The following is a 21510-nucleotide window of genomic DNA, read 5'->3' as shown; positions in this document are numbered from 1 at the left end:
ACTGACAAAGTTGGGCCTTTGAGCGTGAGACCTTATAGCCTGCATCCAAGAGTAGCTCCAGCAATTCTCTAGTAGCCTCAAAACACTCTTCCTGGGTCACTGCTGCAATCAGGAGGTCATCTACATACTGGAGTAAAACTCGCCTGGAAGGCTCAGATTTAAAAGTCTTAAGGTCTTGCCCTAGGGCTGTCCCAAAAATGGTGGGGGAATTCTTGAACCCCTGTGGCAGGCGAGTCCATGTATACTGAAGCTTCCTTCCTGTTACTGGGTTTTCCCATTGAAAGGCAAAAAGCAACTGACTGGCTGGGGCCACCCGAATACAAAAGAAGGCATCTTTTAGGTCTAGTGTTGTGAAATGGGTAGCTCCAGAAGGTATCAATCCTAACAGGACATATGGATTAGGCACTACAGGGTGTAATGAAATAGTGGATTTGTTAACCACTCGTAAGTCTTGGACTGGCCGGTAGTCCTCAGTCCCTGGCTTCTGAACTGGCAATAGTGGCGTATTCCATGGAGACTGGCAAGGACGAATAATTCCATGGGATAACAGACGATTCAAATGTGCTTGAATCCCTTCCAGAGCCTTTCTGGGAATTGGGTATTGGCGAAGATGGATTGGCCGGGCACTTGGAAGTAAGTCTACATGTACAGGAGGAATATTTCGGGCCAACCCTGGGGGATTATCTTCTGCCCATACCCCTCTGACCTGAAAGCTGTCTGCCAGGGGTAGGTCAACTTGGCTATGTGACTGATGCAGCCGCCATTCTTCTTCAAGAGGGCAGCAGAAACTCAATATACCCTTAGGGCTGGATATCGGGGGCCGAAAGGAGACTGAAGTCTGGCCATCAGAGTCAAAGGAAATTTGGGCCCTAAGCTTGGACAGCAGGTCTCGACCTAACAAAGGGATTGGACAGTCTGGCATATACAGGAATTCATGAGTGACTATGTGTGAGCCTAATTGGCATCTACGGGTTGTCAGGAAAGGCCTCCGGTTCTGCACCCCCGTGGCTCCCACCACTCGGACAGTTTTTCCAGACACAGGCGCTAATCGCTCCGTCACAACAGAATGTTCAGCTCCTGTATCAATCATAAATGGAATTGAGCGGCTCCCTATAGTTAGCTTGACCATAGGTTCCTGGGAGCCCAGTTTGTAGGAACCCGGTCTGTCCTATTCGTCCCATTCTGCCATCTCGGCTATCCCGATGATGTCAGATTCAGGAGGCTCATATCTTCCCTCTCGAACTCGGCCTCGGCTTCCTCGATCTCCTGGTCCCCTTCTCAGTCCCTGGCGCCTCTGGGGGCATTCATCTTTCCAGTGCCCTCTTTCCTTACAATAGGCACACTGGTCCCTCTCCAATCTTGGTCTGGGATTCTCCCCCCTTGGCCGGGATTGATTGAAGGAATCTCGGGGCCTGGCTGGTGGTCCAGGGTCCCACTTTGGCTTCCCATTAGCTAGAGGTCGACCTCGGTTAAGGGTGGAATTAGTAATGGCTGCCGCTAAAAGGTCGGCCTTCTTCTGCATCTTCCGGTCAGCCTCTCGGCGCACCTCCTGATCTCTATTAATGAAAACCTTAGTTGCGATCTCAATTAGCTGGGTGGTATTCATCCCTGCGAATCCCTCCTGACGCTGCAACTTCTTCCGGATATCTGGCATACTCTGGGCCACCAATGCACTATTCACCATTCTCTGATTTTCTTGGGCTTCAGGGTCAAATGGGGTGTATGTTCTGTAGGCTTCAATTAGTCGCTCTAAAAAGGCCCCAGGGGATTCAGTTGCCCCTTGGAGAATTTCAGAGACCTTTGCTAGATTAATGGGCCTCTTTATGCCTTTCCTCATACCTTCCAGTAAGTCCCGGCAATAGCCAGACAACAGTTCATAGTGCTGCCCATCATTTGGATCCCAATCTGGAGCTGCGCGAGGAAACCGAGCTCTAACCCATCCCTCTGGGTCTTGTGTCCCCCCGGGGACACGCTCTCGCGTGATGGCCTCAGCATTTTGCAAAATCTTCCGCCTCTCCTCAGTTGTGAAGAGGGTCAGGAGAAGTTGTTGACAATCAGTCCAGGTTGGGTTATGGGTGGCCATAATGCTAGCCACTAGGTCCACCACTGCCTGAGGCTTTTCAGTATAAGAGGGATAATGCGTCTTCCAATTCAGAAGATCGGTGGTTGTGAAGGGTACATACTGATAGGCCTGTGCCTGTATAACCTGACCCTGATTATTAGGATCCGGTCGAGTGGTAGTTACCTGACGAAGTGGCAGAACTCTCGAGGAGGTGGGAATGGAACCTGAGGTAGAGCTAGGAGCTACCCTCCTATCATGCTCAAAGGTGATTGCAGCAGGTCTAACCCATTCAGTGGAGGTAGGTTGAACCCCTGAGGGATGGGGAGGGGTACTCATAGACTGAGAGGTGGTCACAGGTGAGTCAGTCCATTGAAAGGGATGCCGGGCCCCTGATGAGTGGGTAGGGGTATTAGAGGGAGAGGCTGGGCTGTCAAGAGTTGAGGAGTCAGGGAGTGGAACCCAAAACGGGTCTTCAGAGGTTAATAGGAGAGGATTTGGCACAGAAGGGTAGAGGCCAGGTGAAAAGTCCAACCTAGGATGTGGTGGGGTTCGCACAGTGGGGGAGGAACTATCTGGAGAAGCCTGTGCTGGAGAAGCTTGGGCTGGGCGGCGTGGATCTCTGGGGGTGGCACGGAACCCCAACAATGGGCCATAAGGTGGTGGCTCAAGGTCTGAGGGGTCATCAGAGAGTATGGGTTTCTCAGACAGGGTAGGGGCGGAAGCCACCGATTGGGTGGTAAGCTTCCTAGGGCTCTTTCCCTCTTCTAGTTTAGATTTTCTAATCTTTCTTTGAACACGGCCTAACATGAATTTTACTGGGGATCCCATATAAGTTTTCAACCACGAGGGAGGGTCAGTCACAAGGCTGTCCCAGGAATCTATATAAGGGAGTTGTTCAGAATATTCTGATTCTCCTACTACTATGCTGTAGACCTTCCGGATTACTTCAATATCTAAACTGCCACTAGGGGGCCACCCCACTCCCATAGATGGCCACTCAACTTCACACAAGGTTCTTAAAGTACTTGAGCTTAAAGTCTGTCCATAGTCATTAATTAAAAACCCTTTTTTGAAATTCTTAAGCATACAATCTAGGGGGGTAGCAATTTGTCTAGATGATGTCCCACCCATAATGCTTACAGTTACAACACACAAAGAGGGGGGGAATTTTTGAGAATGCAGTAAGGGGTCTGCACTCTCGAGACACTAGGTAGACAGACAACAATCGCTTCCTTCCGTTGCTGACCAATTGAACTCGCGTTAATTGGAAATGCAGCTATAAGAAGTCCGCACTCATTAACATTCAGGCTTCACACATTCATTCAGTACAGAAAATCCCACCCAACAATTTCAGATTTCTCAAATACAGATAAGCTCAAGCGTTTTCGCTTCTAGTCCCCGCGACTAGAAGGTACTAGGGCCTTCGCTGAGAATTGATCAGATTCTCCTTCCCTCCTTCTTGAGGGGCTGATTTACAATTTTCTAGCTAGAATTACAATACAAAATACAGAATACATACCCGGCGAATGTTCTCCAGTCAGTTGGGTGCTGGGATTAATGCAGGATTCATCCCACTGCTGCCACCAAGAATTGTTGCAGGAATGGATGCATGAATTTGTGATGCTTCAGGAGTCAGACAGCACACACCAGTATGAGAGAAAAATCTTCTTTATTTGCCAGCAAACAAGGCAAGACATCAGTTCTAGCTCTCTTCTCTTTCTCTCAGCTCTCTGTGTCTTTGTCTCAGCTGCTTCTCTTCTTATGCTGTCTTCTCCTTCTTCTGTCTGTTCCTTCTGTCCTTCTCTTTCTTCTGAGCTCCTTCTGAGTTCTTTCTGACGTAAACTGCTTCTGCTCCTACTTAAATAGGGTCCTAAGCCCTCCTCCTAGCCTAGCCCCCTTTACTCCCAATTGGTTAAGAAATTGATTGGCTACCTTGCCTCAACCAATCATTACTTTTGAAATATCAGTTACATAGGTTCCAGACATCCTAAACTGACCTCTGACCTGGGGCCCCTTAAGCCAGACATTTGATCTCCAGTCTCTTACATGTTATTATGATTGATTTCTCATATTCCTAGTACTAACTGCTAACTAAACTCTGGCATTCATTAAAGGGGTCAAAAGCCAATCTTACTTAATAGCATACATATCAGGTTATTACTTCCAGGAGGCCAGTCCTACACTTAGCTATAATTAATCAAAGAGAAGAGAGCTGACTAGTTCTGACCTCGTTCACCTATCAGCTTATACATTGAACCAGCCAGAACTATGGCTAAGTCAAACCACATGTTGATCTCCTCAACTGCAGTCTTAAACAGCAGACAAAGAGTAATACAGAATTTAACAGATATTCTACACAGACACAAACCTTATTAATTTACACAGAATCAGTATTTCTTATAAGACATATTCTAAATATCAGGAATATCTAGAATTATTTAGAATCTAACTAGCATTAAACTAATTCTTTTAAAACTACGGCATGTCTGGCTCATGCTTTGTTCATTCATAATAGTTTACAGCTGTGCCAGCTAGCATTGGCAATTCACAAGGGACAGAGTTTCATTTCTCACTGACCTTTCCTAACCTTAGCTCGGCCAAGCTAGAGTTCAATATAATCTGAACCATCTGGCATACCTTCACTTCACTTGCAAAGTAAAAAGTTAGAATTCTAACTTCAAGCTTTTAACAGAATTAACCCTTCATATGATTTCTTATATATGATTATGCCCATGGCTGCTTCACTAGTTGTGGTAACCAGAATGCTGTGTTGATGGAGCATGGGAGGACTATGGGAGAGTATGTCCTGTGTTGGTTGGGCTCTAAGGAGGGATGGGAGTAAGAGACATGTGCTGCTGGAGCTTGGGAAGAGTTCCTGAGATTGAAAGTCTTCTGTTCTGGGATTCATTCATGAGTAATATGGGGGGGGGGGGGGGGGGGGGGGGGAGGTGTTAAGCCATGCCACTGCTAGTTTTTTTTTTTTTAATAAGTAAAGACATTTTACAATAAAATAGAAATCTAGAAACAGAATATGACTGCAGACTGGTTCTTCCTGACTGGATCTGGCTTTTCTCATTTCCAGAGTCTCTGCATTTGGGGAATTTGGTAGTTCGATATGGTTACATCTATCCACTAAAGGATCCCAGGAACATGATCCTAAAGGCAGATGAGTCACCCTACAGATTCCAGGTATAGTAAAACCTGCCCCTTCTCCCTTCTCCCTACTCCGGCAGCACCCAGAACATCAAAACGAGTGAGTAAGACATGCTGAACTCATATACCTGAATATGTAATTTGTCATGAGTTTGAATTTGGAAAAAATCGAGTAATTCAATCTAAAAGCCAGACTAGCCTGCCATACCACTGCTGTGGCAGTAAGATCCTGCGTGATTGGATCCCCTCTCTCCTTATCCTTCGTGTAGACTGGTGATGGTCCCCACAGCACCCTTGTACCTTAAAATGCAGATAGCCACAATCATTGGTAAAATTCCTCTTTTGGATTTATGTTTCATTTATAATAGAGAGAGAAATTATTTGAGAGCTTCTCCTACTTACCCACAGGACCTCAACGAGTTATAGTTGTACCCTGTGCAACTCACCCATTGCCCCCCCCCCCTCGCTCCACCCACTTTGCCACTACCAACGAGAGGAGACATGGACTGGGAGCAGTTTTTCACCCCTTCATATTTGCGTCCTATGTGGCACTGATATGGTACCACTTATCCATGCCTTCTTTTGTGGAGCTAGATAAATCCTGTTGCATCCAAATAGATCAGGTCATGACCTGAGGGGGTGACAACCTGAGACGTGATTGTTAAATGCATGGCTTAGCGGTTAGAACACTGGTCTTGACATCCAGAGGTGGCCGGTTCAAATGCCACTTGGGCAAGTTACTTAACACTACATTACCTCAGGTATAAACTGAGTGTGAGCCCTCCAGGGACAGGGAAATTACCCAGTGTACCTGAATGTAACTCACCTTGAACTACTAGTGCAAAGATGTGAGCAAAATCTAAATAAATAAAATAAATGATTTCCAAGAGATCAGAAGCAGGATATATGTGTTTGATTTGTACAAAGATTGTCTGCAAGACCCTGGAAGGGGTAAAGGCCAAGAGTAGGAGACATACAGGGGAAGGAGTTTGCTGCTGAGCCAATTTCACTAGTTAAGTGGCAGGACTAGTACAGTGGTTCTCAGTATCCTTTAAGCTTATGCCCCTGTCAGTCAAATTTCTGACCCTTAGGGCAATGCTTTTCAACCCAGTCCTTGGGACTCACCCAGTCAGTCAGGTTTTCAGGATATCCATATTGAATACGCATGAGATAGATTTGCATGCACTGCCTCCTTGGTATGCAAATCTCTCTCATACATATTCACTGTGGATATTCTAAGAATCCGTTTGGCTTGGTGTGCTCCAAAAACTGGGAAGCACTGCTTTTGGACACACCCCGCCCCGTGGATTTAGATAATTAAACTCAACAGACATGATCCTCTACCAGAACCATGCTATAAAAATACGTAATTAAAATCATGGGGGTGATATTCAAAAGCACTTACGCAGTCAGCAGAAAATTCTCTCCTCCCCTCCCCTTTCATCTTCCCTGCGGTGCACATAAATTTTGGCCATTAAGGGTCAGACTTTATGCATTTTAAAAGATGCGGAATATGGGGCAAGTCAGAGGTGGAGGAAATGGTTAGACAGAGAACAACAAAATTCAGCTGCATATCGGAGACAGTCAACTAGAAAGTATGAGGTAGATAATCCACCAGCGGCAGTGAGTGTTTTTTTGTTTTTTTTGGCTGCCAGCGAGGTTATTACCAGATATTCAATGCTGAGCCATGTCTGGTTTTATTCAGCCAGCTATCTGCAATATTCAGCACTTAACTTCCTAAGAAACAACACATAAAGATGGGTCTGACTTTTATGTGATATGATATGGCTACTTAACTTAGGGGTCTTTTTACCAAGCTGCAGTAAAATGGCTTGTGGACTTTTCTTTTAGGAAGCTATCCAAACCTTTTCTAAACCCCACTAAGCTAACTACTTTTACTACATTCTCTGGCAATGAATTCCAGAGTTTAATTACACGTTGAGTGAAGAAAGATTTTCTCCGATTTGTTTTAAATTTACTACTTTGTAGCTTCATTGGGTGCTCCCTAATCCTAGAATTTTTGGAAACAGTAAACAAGCGATTCACATCTACCCGTTCCACTCCACTCATTATTTTATAGACCTCTATCATATCTCCCCCCAGCCATATTTTCTCTAAGCTGAAGAGCCCTACTCTGTGTTTTGAGTTGCCGCATTACAGGACCCCTGACGAAGGCCTGTGTGCAGAAACACAGCCCGTGTCGGGTATTGCCTGTATGTGGAATTAAAAGATATGTCTCATATTGTTATAAGTGAAGAATAAACACCTTTGGACATTCTTACTGGTTGTCTTTGGAACCTGTGAGTTTGGTGACTTCCACTTTTGTTCTTTTGCTTATTGCTACCTTTGTGGAAAAAAGTTTCCTCTTTTTTTTTTCTTTTGTATCTTGTGTGTAACTGACAATATTGTAACTTTAGGGCAGAATTCAGTAAATGGCACCCAAAGTTAGGCTTTGGGAAGATCTGCATTAAGACAGTATTCTGTAAAGGTTGGTCCGCATAGAGCGTCCTTTGCAGAATACTGGCTTAGCACGGATCTCGTGCCTAACTTTGGGCACAACACTTACACCATGCTGGTGACTCATGGCAGTTGGGCATGGAAACCAGCCTATTTATTGGGATTTATTGCCTTTATGAAGAGATTCACCCAAGGCGGTGTACAGCAGGTACAGATTAACATAAAACTTACAATTTTGTTAACAGCTTAAAAATAGTAAAATGACCAAATATAAACATAAATGCAATAAATGAGGTAAACTTGAGAGCAGCAAATTAAAACCTAATGATAGGACTACCATGAAACAGTATAAAAAATACACATATTTAACAACACTGGAATTCAAATACCAGAGATCTAATACAATGTCAGTATAATACTAATGAAACATTAATAAGCACACATTAGAACATTCAAATAACAGAGCTATGATGCTATATTATAACATCGTGCCCACTTTCTGGCAATGCCCCTGACCCACCCATGCCCCCTTTTGAGTTGCACTTTATAACATTTAGGCACACATTTTATACAATAGGGCACAGAGCAGATCTGTGCATAAATCCAAATGACTGTCAATTAACACCAATTACTAATGGCATATTAACTAGTTTACATGCAGATCTGGGATCCACACCCAACTTTGGATGACTGAGATACTGTGAGCAATGGTTGAGGGTGGGCCTTCAAATTACACAGCTGGACGAGGTTGCAAAAACAAGGTAAATACTTTATTAACTCAAAAGCTGAGGCCAGTTACTTCACATGTACAGAACATAAGGATACAATTCTCTTTCTTAGCTTGCCCAACACTGGTCTTGCTCCAGCCAGGCTTCAGAACAGGATTCCCACAAAGTATTCAAATAAAGTTCAGCTTACCTCAGCCAGGTTAGGGTACCTATAAGTAGGCAGGAAAGGCATCTGCTTCTTCCTTCCTTGTCCTTACTCCAACTGGCCTGCCTTTTATATTTCCTGGCAGCTGTTCTCCTGGCTCCATCCTTCCCATGTCACTTCCTGTTTGGGTGGGACTAGGGGGTTAAGGTGGTTCTGATTCTGTGAGAGAGCATTCTTAAGGGAGAGAAGTAGTGTTCTATAGATTCCCTCTCAGTGTCTTATATAGAATTCAGGGGTTTGTGTGTAGTGAGAACCTAGGATTCAATTTGAAATTCCAACAGTGATGTCATTGCAATAATTACTATTATAGGACTTTTTTGCGACCCCTGACACAGGCGCTTGGTCGCCGAAAAACAGCCCATGTCAGGTCTTTGCAATAAAGTCTCCCTCTGTCCTGTTCCTGGAGGTCCATTTGTGCTCTTTGGCTTGCTTTGGGGTGCCTCCAGGACCAGGTTTGGGGAACCACTGCCTTAGCATATAGCAGACTAATTCCTCTTTAATGGTTTAAGCAATTTTTGTGATATCTACTTTTTAATGTTTTTCTTGCTTTTGTTTTACATGCTATTGATTATTTGTTTATTTTTGGTAACTGCTTTGTACTCTATGGAAAAGCAGGTCATAAATCTGTTAAATATATACAGTGGGGGAAATAAGTATTTGATCCCTTGCTGATTTTGTAAGTTTGCCCACTGACAAAGACATGAGCAGCCCATAATTGAAGGGTAGGTTATTGGTAACAGTGAGAGATAGCACATCACAAATTAAATCCGGAAAATCACATTGTGGAAAGTATATGAATTTATTTGCATTCTGCAGAGGGAAATAAGTATTTAATCCCTCTGGCAAACAAGACCTAATACTTGGTGGCAAAACCCTTGTTGGCAAGCACAGCGGTCAGACGTCTTCTGTAGTTGATGATGAGGTTTGCACACATGTCAGGAGGAATTTTGGTCCACTCCTCTTTGCAGATCATCTCTAAATCATTAAGAGTTCTGGGCTGTCGCTTGGCAACTCGCAGCTTCAGCTCCCTCCATAAGTTTTCAATGGGATTAAGGTCTGGTGACTGGCTAGGCCACTCCATGACCCTAATGTGCTTCTTCCTGAGCCACTCCTTTGTTGCCTTGGCTGTATGTTTTGGGTCATTGTCGTGCTGGAAGACCCAGCCACGACCCATTTTTAAGGCCCTGGCGGAGGGAAGGAGGTTGTCACTCAGAATTGTACGGTACATGGCCCCATCCATTCTCCCATTGATGCGGTGAAGTAGTCCTGTGCCCTTAGCAGAGAAACACCCCCAAACATAACATTTCCACCTCCATGCTTGACAGTGGGGACGGTGTTCTTTGGGTCATAGGCAGCATTTCTCTTCCTCCAAACACGGCGAGTTGAGTTCATGCCAAAGAGCTCAATTTTTGTCTCATCTGACCACAGCACCTTCTCCCAATCACTCTCGGCATCATCCAGGTGTTCACTGGCAAACTTCAGACGGGCCGTCACATGTGCCTTCCGGAGCAGGGGGACCTTGCGGGCACTGCAGGATTGCAATCCGTTATGTCGTAATGTGTTACCAATGGTTTTCGTGGTGACAGTGGTCCCAGCTGCCTTGAGATCATTGACAAGTTCCCCCCTTGTAGTTGTAGGCTGATTTCTAACCTTCCTCATGATCAAGGATACCCCACGAGGTGAGATTTTGCGTGGAGCCCCAGATCTTTGTCGATTGACAGTCATTTTGTACTTCTTCCATTTTCTTACTATGGCACCAACAGTTGTCTCCTTCTCGCCCAGCGTCTTACTGATGGTTTTGTAGCCCATTCCAGCCTTGTGCAGGTGTATGATCTTGTCCCTGACATCCTTAGACAGCTCCTTGCTCTTGGCCATTTTGTAGAGGTTAGAGTCTGACTGATTCACTGAGTCTGTGGACAGGTGTCTTTCATACAGGTGACCATTGCCGACAGCTGTCTGTCATGCAGGTAACGAGTTGATTTGGAGCATCTACCTGGTCTGTAGGGGCCAGATCTCTTACTGGTTGGTGGGGGATCAAATACTTATTTCCCTTTGCAGAATGCAAATAAATTCATATACTTTCCACAATGTGATTTTCCGGATTTAATTTGTGATGTGCTATCTCTCACTGTTACCAATAACCTACCCTTCAATTATGGGCTGCTCATGTCTTTGTCAGTGGGCAAACTTACAAAATCAGCAAGGGATCAAATACTTATTTCCCCCACTGTAAGTAACCCAATCTTTGTTCCACAGATGTCTTGAATTCTGTGGATGTAAATGCTGTTTTGGAATCTCAGCAGGCTGCATAACCCAAGAGTCTTGTCTCTGGTGTTTCTGTCCACCTGCACTGATTCTACCTCCTTCTGTCTCTTACAGACTCCTTATTTCTGGACTACAAACAAGTGGCCGGCCTCAGAGCTGGATTATGGTAAATACAGGCCAGACAGACTTATTCTTGTTCTATAACTAATTAAGATATGTTTGTGGAAGTGAGCCTTGGGAACCTGTCATTCTGCACAGATATGACTTGGAATAGCACAGCTGCCATTTCATTTTATTCTATTTCCTGTTCCATTTTATTAAAGTTATAAACTGCTTTTCACAGTGATGCACAATGTATGAAAGGGTTATAAAGTAAAATTACAAAAAACTTTTATACACATAAAATTGTGTTTATGTGCAGACACAGTTGTTATAGAATAGCCCAAACTCTGGGGCCCTTTTACTAAGCTGAGGTAAAAGGGGTCTTGTGCTAGCAGCGGCAACAGATGTTTTTGCCACACACCAGGGCCCCTTTTATCACAAAAGAAGAAATGGCCATGCGGTAAGTTCGCACTTGCCATGTGGCCATTTCAGGGGTAACACTTAACACCAGGAGCGTAGCCAGAATTCGATGGGAGGGGGGTCCAGAGCCCGAGGTGAGAGGGCACATTTTAGCCCCCCCTCTGGCACCGCCGACCCCCTCCGCCCGCCCGCTGCCGCCGCCAACTTTCACCCCCTGCCCGCCCGCTACCGCCAACGTTCATACCCCCCCCGCCGCAACCCTCTCGACCCACCCCTTCTTGCCGCCAACCCTCTCCCGCCGTGTACCTTTGCTGGCGGGGGACCGCAACCCCCGCCAGCCGAAGTTCTCTCCTCAGCCGCGCGGCGTTGCTTGCTGAATGATCTGATCAAGTTTCTGTGATCAGATCATTCAGCAAGCAACTCTGTGCGGCCGAGGAGAGAACTTCGGCTGGCCGGGGTTGGGGTCCCCCGCCAGCAAAGGTACACGACGGCGGCGGGGGAGGGTTGGCGGCAGGAAGGGGGGTCGAGAGGGTCTCGGCAGAGGGGTCCAGGGCCAAATCTACGGGGGCCCAGGCCTCCGTGGCCCCATAGTAGCTACGCCCCTGCTTAACACCACCCATTGAGGTGGCGGTAAGGGTTCCTGCACTAATCCGGCAGTAACAGGGCAGAGCGTGGTACTGCCCGATTACCACTGTGTAAGCCCTGCGCTAGAGAATCAGGTCTGATTTTCTGTAGCACTGGAAATGGCGTGCGCTGGGGGTGGAACTACCTCTGGCACCCGCATTGGGCCGGTGGTAGTTCCGGGTTGCCGTGCGGCAAACCTTTTAGTAAAAGAGCCCCTATATGCAGGTAACAGCGTGTGAATAATGCCACCTTGCACATACTTTTATCTATGGTGTTCCTGGGGACAGAGTTGGGGCGGGATTTGAACTTACGTACATACTTTCCAATGTTCTGAAGTATGCCTGCACATTTTCGAGAACATTTTGTATGAAGTAGCCCGTGAAAATATGTGTGTGTGTTTTTGATGGGATGATAAAGGAAAAGCATGTGCACACTTTCCTTTTGAAAATCACCTCACCAAAAATACACGCACACAATTACACGTGCTGCTTAACATGCACAACATTTTCTCAAATTATTTGCATATTTTCTTCTTAAAATTGGCCTAGCTTACACAAATATTGGCTGTACAAGTTAGAAACTTGATGTAGCTTTTCAACAGCTTTTGCCTTGCCAAATTTGATCTATTTCTGTTCAATTTTTGAGAGTTATTCCCCCCCCCCCCCCCCCAGATAGCCCTGTAGCAGCTCCTGAACCTTCTTGTCATCCTCATTATTAAAACCAGCTTTGTATTTTTCAGCAATCTATCTGGCAAAGAAGAATATTCAAAAGCAAGGAGACCTGATTGGTCATGAGAAGGTATGAAGAATGTGTGCTGCCCTTCAGTATCACAGCCCACAACTAGAACACTGATCCTCAAATGAGCAATAGCACAAAAATACAAGAGCCAGAATGCTGAACCATCACTGGATTGAAAGCATCAAAATACCACTGTTAGAATGATGAGCCATCACAGTGTCAAAAGCACCAAAATACCAGAGCTAGAACAATGAGCCATCACAGTGTCAAAAGCACCAAAATGTCAGAGCTAGAACACTGAACCATCACCAGGTCAAAAGCACCAAAATACCAGAGCTAGAACACTGAGCCATCACAGTGTCAAAAGCACCAAAATGTCAGAGTTAGAACACTGAGCCATCACCAGGTCAAAAGCACCAAAATTCCAGAGCTAGAACACTTGCAGGCTCATTTTCAAAAGAGAAGGACGCCCATCTTTCGACACAAATCGGAAGATGGGCATCCTTCTCACAGGGTTGCCCAAATCGGTATAATCGAAAGCCGATTTTGGGCGTCCCCAACTGCTTTCCGTCGCAGGGATGACCAAAGTTCATGGGGGCATGTCAGAGGAGTAGCGAAGGCGGGACTTGGGCGTGCCTAACACAAGGATGTCCTCGACCCATAATGGAAAAAAAAGGGCGTCCCTGAGGAGCACTTGGACAACTTTACCTGGTCCTGTTTTTCTTACGACCAAGGCACAAAAAGGTGGCTGAAATGACCAGATGAGCACCGGAAAGAATCGGGGATGACCTCCCCTTACTCCCCCAGTGGTCACTAACCCCCTCCCACCCTTAAAAATAAGAATATTTTGTGACAGCCTCTATGCCAGCCTCAAATGTCATACTCAGGTCCATCACAGCAGTATGCAGGTCCCTGAAGCAGTTTTAGTGGGTGCAGTGCACTTCAGGCAGGCAGACCCAGGCCCATCCCCCCTACCTGTTACACTTGTGGTGGTAAATGTGAGTTCTCCAAAACCCACCAGAAACCCACTGTATCCACATCTAGGTGCCCTCTTCACCTGTAAGAGCTATGGTAGTGGTGTAGAGTTGTGGGTAGTGGGTTTTGAGGGGGATTTGGGGGGCTCAGCACACAAGGTAAGGGAGCTATGTACCTGGGAGCAATTTATGAAGTCTACTGCAATGCCCCCTAGGGTGCCCAGTTGGTGTCCTGGCATGTCAGGGGGACCAGTGCACTACGAATTCTGGCTCCTTCCACGACCAAAGGGCTTGCATTTGGTTGTTTCTGAGATGGGCGTCCTTGGTTTCCATTATCGCTGAAAATCAGAAGCGACCAACTCTAGGGACGACCATCTCTAAGGACAACCTAAATTTCAGGATTTGGGCGTCCCCAATCGTATTATCAAAACGAAAGATGGATGCCCATCTTGTTTCGATAATACGGGTTTCCCCGCCCCTCCATCGGGACGTTTTGCGAGGATGTCCTCAGCAAAACTTGGGCGTCCCTTTCGATTATGCCCCTCTGAGCCTTCACCAGGTCAAAAGCATAAAATTACAGAGCTAGAACATTGAGCTATCACCCGTTTCACTTCAGGCTTCTTCTGGAGATCTCACTGTGTAATATATTTCATTCAGTGCTATCTGACTGCAAAGTTTCGCCTGAAGCGAAACGGGTTCCCGTCGGGACCTGCACTGTTTTATTTCTGTGTTCAAGACTGTGAAAGATTCCATTATTATGTGCAACGACTGTGTTCCTGATTTGATCAAATATAAGTATGTGGGTTACTTCATGATGGGTTATTTTTTACATTTTTATTTTCTTATAATCTTTATTGAGTCATGCCTTTTACTAAGCTGTGGTTAAAAAAAAGAGGACCTATGCTATCGTCAGCGCATGTTTTTGAAGCGTGCTGAGGCCCCTTTTACAACGGCGGGTAAAAGACTTGAGAAAAAGAATGCTGTGCGGTAAATGAGCCACTTACCGTACAGGCATTTCGGTAGGGACCCCTTACCGCCACCTATTGAGATGGTGGTAGGGGCTCCCGCACTAACTCAGCAGTAGCCGGGCAGTGCGCAGAACTTCACTGGTTAAGTTCCAGTGCTACAAAATTAGAAAAAATTCCTTAGCTCCGGAAATGGCGTGCACTGGGGGTGGGAACTACTGCTGGGCTCCTGTGGTAGTCCGGCAGTAGTTCCAGATTGGCGGGCTTGCCACATGCCAACCCTTTAGTAAAAGGGCCCCTATGACAATAAACAGAAAATGTCAAAGCAGATAAAGGGATCAATACAACAGATAGAGGAAGCGGCGTGCCAGTATTTACGTTATTATCTCTACCCTCCCCTCCCCCTTCCTTAGGGTTATTTTTTAAAGTCATATGTGCATATGTTCCCTTTATTGTTTATCGTTTATTAAATCTTACTACTACTACTTAGCATTTCTAGAGCGCTACTAGGGTTACGCAGCGCTGTACAGAGCAACAAAGAAGGACAGTCCCTGCTCAAAGGAGCTTACAATCTAAAGGACGAAATGTCAAGTTGGGGTAATCTAGATTTCCTGAGTAGAGATATAGTGGTTAGGTGCCGAAGGCGACATTGAAGAGGTGGGCTTTGAGCAAAGATTTGAAGATGGGCAGGGAGGGGGCCTGGCGTATGGGCTCAGGGAGTTTATTCCACGCATGTGGTGAGGCGAGGCAGAAAGGGCGGAGCCTGGAGTTGGCGGTGGTGGAGAAGGGTACTGAGAGGAGGGATTTGTCCTGAGAGCAGAGGTTACGGGTAGGAACATAAGGGGAGATGAGGGTAGAGAGGTAAGGAGGGGCTGCAGATCAAGTGCATTTGTAGGTTAGTAGGAGAAGCTTGAACTGTATGCGGTATCTGATCGGAAGCCAGTGAAATGACTTGAGGACAGGGGTGATATGAGTATATTGGTCTAGGCGGAAGATAAGACGTGCAGCAGAGTTCTGAACGGACTGAAGGGGGGATAGATGGCTAAGTGGGAGGCCAGTGAGGAGTAGGTTACAGTAGTCAAGACGAGAGGTAATGAGAGAGTGGATGAGAGTTCAGGTGGTGTGCTCAGAGAGGAAAAGGCGAATTTTGCTAATGTTATAGAGGAAGAAGCGACAGGTTTTGGCTATCTGCTGGATATGCGCAGAAAAGGAGAGGGAGAAGTCGAAGATGGCTCCGAGGTGCGGGCAGATGAGACGGGGAGGATGAGGGTGTTATCTTGATATATTGCCAAATTTTAACAGGTCAAGCGGGCTACAAGTTCACAAATGAAACAAAAAACACAAAAAGAAGTACAAAACTGATAGGAAAGGCCAGCAACCAATAGACAAGAACAAACACACATTCCACCAAGCACACCACTGCCAGGGGCAGATCCCTGCATGGGCCTACTAGGCCCAGGCCCAGAGGACCAAAGGTCTGGGTGTTGGGGCCCTTCTCATTATCAAGGCAGGCTTTGCATAGCAGCTTACCTGCACAGTCCAGTGGTTGTGTTTTTCAGGAATGTGAAAAATCTATTTATAAGCTCTGCTGAAACCCAAAACACTTGAACAATTGCATGTATATTGTGCTTCTTGTGTGATGGATAGTAAAACTATGCACTTGGCAGTTGCGGCCGGGAAAGGGGAGGGGGACCTATGTGCTAGTTGGTCCAGGGGTCCATAAACTTGTTATTCATCCCTGCCCACTGCTCAATAGACCTCTAACCCGAGTCTCCAAAAGCCTTTTCAACATCACCTTGAATTTCATAAAAGATGCAAAGTGAGAGTGAGGCTATTCCAAAGAGTAGGAGCCAGTCAAAACAATGCACTGGTACGTGTGGCCACCAGATGAGCTGTGGATAGAGCAGGGATTGTCAACTTGTAGGTCACCGATGATCAAAGTGTCCTCCCAGGCACATAAGAAGAAAGCAACATTGCCATCTAAAGAGAAGTCTTATCATAGAAAGTCTTATGAACCAAGGTAAGTATCTTAAATTCAGTACAACACCTGACTGGAGGCTAGGTTTAACTTATGTACAAGTTAGCCAGCCTCTATAAAATTACTATGCAGTGCAACTGTGTCTTATAATCAGGGCTTTTTTTTGTGGGGGTACTTGGGGGTACTGAGTACCGGCACCTTTTCCATTGTCTGCTAAAATTGACCCAAGGACCCCAAGTTTTAATGAAAGAGCTCAGGCTCTACACACCAATTCTGCCTTGTCATAGGTTCTGTGACTGGTTGCAGGGGGCCTGGCTATTGTGGGGTGGATCCCTCAGTGATCACCCCACCCTTGAAGGGTGGCCTAGCATTTGAGTACCGGCACCTTTTTTGCTAGAAAAGATGCACTGCTTATAACTCAAAGTGTATAAAAAGGACGTCCCTTAATGATTCATATGACTCTTGCCTCACCAATCTATTACATTTATTTGAAGGGGTGAACAAACATGTGGATAAAGGTGAGCTAGTCGATATTGTGTATCTGGATTTTCAAAAGGCATTTGACAAAGTACCTCATGAAAGACTCCAGAGGAAATTGAAGAGTACTGGGATAGGAGGTAGGGTCTTATTGTGGATTAAAAACTGGTTAAAAGATAGAAAACAGAAAGTAGGGTTAAATGGTCAGTATTCTCAATGGAGAAGGGTAGTTAGTAGGGTTCCCCAGGGGTCTGTGCTGGAACCGCTGCTTTTTAGCATATTTATAAATGATCTACATATGGGAATAACTAGTGAGGTAATTAAATTTGCTGATGACACAAAGTTATTCAAAGTTGTTAAATCGCAAGAGGATTGTGAAAAATTGCAAGAGGACCTTACGAGACTGGGAGACTGGGTATCTAAATAGCAGATGACATTTAATGTTAGCAAGTGCAAAGTGATGCATATGGGAAAGAGGAACTCGAATTATAGTAATACAAGGTTCTACATTAGGAGTCACCGACCAGGAAAGGGATCCAGACATCATCGTTTATGATATGTTGAAACCCTCTGCTCAGTGTGCGGTGGTGGCTAAGAAAGCAAATAGAATGATAGGTATTATTAGGAAAGGAATGGAAAACAAAAATGAGAATGTTATAATGCATTTGTATTGCTCCATGGTGCGTCTGCACCTCGAATACTGTGTGCAATTCTGGTCACAGCATCTCAAAAAAGATATAGTGGAATTAGGTAAGGTACAGAGAGGGGGACAAAAATGATAAATGGGATGGGACAACTTCCCTATGAGGAAAGGTTGAAGCAGGTAAGGCTCTTCAGCTTGGAGAAAAGATGGCTGAGGGGAGATATGATAGAGGACTATAAAATAATGAGTGGAGTGGAACAGGTAGACGTGAATCACTTGTTTACTCATTACAAAAATACTAGGACTAGGGGCACGCAATGAAACTACAAAGTAGTACATTTAAAACAAATCAGAGAAAATGTTTCTTCACTCAACATGTAATTAAACTCTGGAATTTGTTGCCAGAAAATGTAGTAAAAGCAGTTAGCTTAGCGGGGTTTTAAAAAGGTTTGGATGGCTTCCTAAAGGAAAAGTCCGTAGACAATTATTAAAATGGACTTGGGAAAATCCACTGCTTATTTCTAGGATAAGCAGCATAAAAGTATGTACTTTTGGGATCTTGCCAGGTACTTGTGACCTGGATTTGCCACTGTTGGAAGCAGGATACTGGTCTTGATGGACCTTTGGTCTGTCCCAGTATCGCAATACTTATGTACTTATGTGCCAGCCTGCCACAAGGTGTACAGAGAATGTAGAGACAAATCATAGTGCATCAGGCTAAATGTAGGAAACTTGCAGCTCCCCAATCTGTGGTCCACAAAACCTCTGATAGTATTCAGAATTTTAATGCAAAAACAGGGAATCATTAAACGTACTTCCCCATGCCTCTGGGGAACAACTGGAGAGACATTGCGGAGTCCGAGGGAAGGTTTGAATTGAAGATCGGGGATCAGTCAAGGGGCATTGATGTAAAGATTGGGATGTCCATGGGAATTTTCTTTGAAATTCAAGGCTCTAGTGGTTGAATTGAAGACTAGAGATCTGGGAGGGGGGTGATTTGAAGATGGAGAGAGTCAGCTTGGGGGTTTGAATTAAAGATTGAGGGTCTTGGGAAGGGTTCAGTGTAAGATCAGGTTGGAAGGAGATGGGTCTTTATTCAAAGGATCTACCTACATAATCTAAGGAATCATGCAGATAGATCTTTTATATTCATATATAGACAGATTTTCAACCACAAACTACCCATATTTTTGTGACTGAATTTCTATTTTATATGGGTAAAATTTACCCAGATATCTTACCTGCTGAGTTACATTCTGCAAATTGCCACCAGATCTGTCCCTGCCTCCAGGCAGACTAGTCATCCACCTAAAGTGACAGATGTTGGGGGCAGTGGTGACGCAAGAGCCTTCTCTTTATTGGGTCTACCACTGCCACCCTCACCTGCCTCCTCCCACACTGGCCCCAAGCTTAAAGAAGAGTAAGTATTGTGTGGCCTGGGTAAACAGACCCATGCTTAAGTGCTGCCTTGTCCTGCTCCCATCCAGGCAGACTTCCTGTCGGAGGGAGGTGGGACATGGCAGGAGCTTCAACACAGGCCTATGCTTAGAAAGCTTATACAGCACTCAATTGTCTTTAAGCTGAGGGCTGGGATAGGAGGAGGTAGGGGCATCAGAAGCAGCTTACTGGAGAAGTAGGGAGTAAAGTGTGTGTGTGGTGGGGGGAATGCTGTACACAGGGCAGGTAGGGAAAAAAAGATGAGATGCAGGCTAGCTTGGGGAGGTTAGTAGGGAAAGGGAGATGCTGACCACCTAGAGAGAGTGTAGAGAGGTGAAGGGGAGCTTGTGGCCATGGAGGGGGAAGTAGAAAGGTGAAGGGTTGATGCTGGCTGGAGGGAGGGAGGGGGATAGAGGGAGGAAGGGTAGATGCTGGCTGTGGGGGTGGGGAAGTAGGTAGAGAGGGGAAGCACAGATGCTGCCAACCTGGGAGAGGGGGTAGGAAGGGGAAGGTGAGATGCTGAACTATGGGGGGGAGGGGTTAGGGCCATAGTCTCCACTGTGATGGAGAGGGAAACACCACTGACAGTTCACCTAGGGTGGCCCTGATTGCCCCCTATGTGTACATATCAGTTCAGTGTCTGAAATAGACAGTGTATGAATGAAGTGAATCTATTATACAGAGCTAAAGGCTCTAGGATCAATACTAGCAGAGCCAATGAGATAACCTTGGAGGTAGAAGTGTGAACTACTGAAGGTGAGCCAGCATTATTAACGTAATTTTATAAGTAAAGCAGGTCCCAGGAAAGCATGGAAGGGCATTTTCGATATGACATCTATATCCAATTTTGGATGTTTTACGAAAAACATCCAAAAATCCAGTAGCGAAATTTGTTGTTTTGTAGCCCCTGAGGCATTCCTTTTTGGGCGAAACATGGCCAGTGTCAGGCAATGCAAGGAGATTGCTATTTGCATGAATAAAAGTCTATGTATATCTATTACTGATCTGCTTTTATCATTTCCATCTTGGAGCTTGCAGATAAAACTGCCTTTCTGTTTTTTTGGGACATATTTTGCCTCTACAGAATAGGTGAAACTTATGCTCCTCCATACCATTGCAACCTAGAAGTCATGTCACAAACCTCTGTGAATCTAGAATCTATTGTATAGAAGTAAGGTCCCTGGGATAAATTCTTGCAAAACTCATGGCATAAGCCCGAAGACTAAGGAATGTGTAAGCAGACATTTTTTGATTTATTGAAATTGAATTAGAATTGATCTACAGATATGCAGAATAGCCATAATGATGATTGATGGAATCCATTTGGATTATTACTTAAGATTGTAAGCTAATTGATTTTACATGATGATAGATACATTTTATAAGATACTGGAGTAATTCATTAAATTTGTTTGCAAATAGCTACTTAACAATGGGCTAAGTCACAACCAATATATGTTTGTCAAGATCAGAGCATACCAAGCCAGCCCATTTTCATCTGACAGTAGATCAGGAGAGGAAATGACATCTCAATTTAGGCAAAGCATTTTAGCCTTTCTCATGATATTCTCATAAATAAGATCACACTACATGAAGATGGATGCATAACTGGCTAGTGTAATATACTTTTACACCCACAGTACTCACACTTCAACAATTTGATCAAATTTACATACAAAGTAAAATTTATTCAATTACTAGTAAAAGAGGCCCGTTTCTGGAGCAAATGAAATGGGCACTAGCAAGGTTTTCCTCCCCAACACCCCCCCTTCTCCCTCCCTCCCTACCTACCGAGCCCTTCGTCATTCTGACGCCATTGCTCCGCACCTCCTGAACGCACCGTATGCCATTGCTCCACCCTCGGTGTGTGACGCCATTGCTCTGCCCTCGACGTCATCACGTTTGATGCGAGGGCGGGGCCCCGAGACTTGGCGATTTCGGTGGCTTCACCACCACGAACCCTTCAAACCCATCTTGAAGGAAGTGACAGAAGTGACGTCAGTGTCTTCAGAACGTTGAGGGTGAGTTTAATATAATATAATATAAGATATTGTGTGGATATGTACAAACTTCACATATATCTCAAAGAAACCTCAGTATTCCTAGTCTACTAGTTCATCATCCGCTCACAATCGCTTAATACACTCATGTGTGTCTAATCATTCTCACCAACCACTTAAATTAATATATTTTTTAGATGTTACATTCAGAGCTCTAGATTTCTTCACATACAGTATTTAATATACATTGAAGATAAACCTCGATTTCACAGCTTGCGTTAT

General features: G+C 45.1%; 1 protein-coding gene across 1 annotated transcript in view; it reads left to right on the top strand.

The window, feature by feature from the left end:
* The window catches only part of RGS11 (regulator of G protein signaling 11), a 167236-nt gene that overhangs the window by 35472 nt on the left and 110254 nt on the right, over nt 1-21510 (top strand). Inside the window, exons 4-6 of the mRNA XM_030212787.1 lie at nt 5145-5251; nt 10985-11036; nt 12756-12814. Of these exons, the coding sequence (XP_030068647.1) occupies nt 5145-5251; nt 10985-11036; nt 12756-12814 (218 nt within the window). The remainder of the gene's footprint in view (nt 1-5144; nt 5252-10984; nt 11037-12755; nt 12815-21510) is intronic.

Source organism: Microcaecilia unicolor, chromosome 8 (assembly GCF_901765095.1).
Source record: "Microcaecilia unicolor chromosome 8, aMicUni1.1, whole genome shotgun sequence".
Lineage (NCBI taxonomy): Eukaryota > Metazoa > Chordata > Amphibia > Gymnophiona > Siphonopidae > Microcaecilia > Microcaecilia unicolor.
This window is presented reverse-complemented; position numbering and strand designations above follow the sequence as displayed.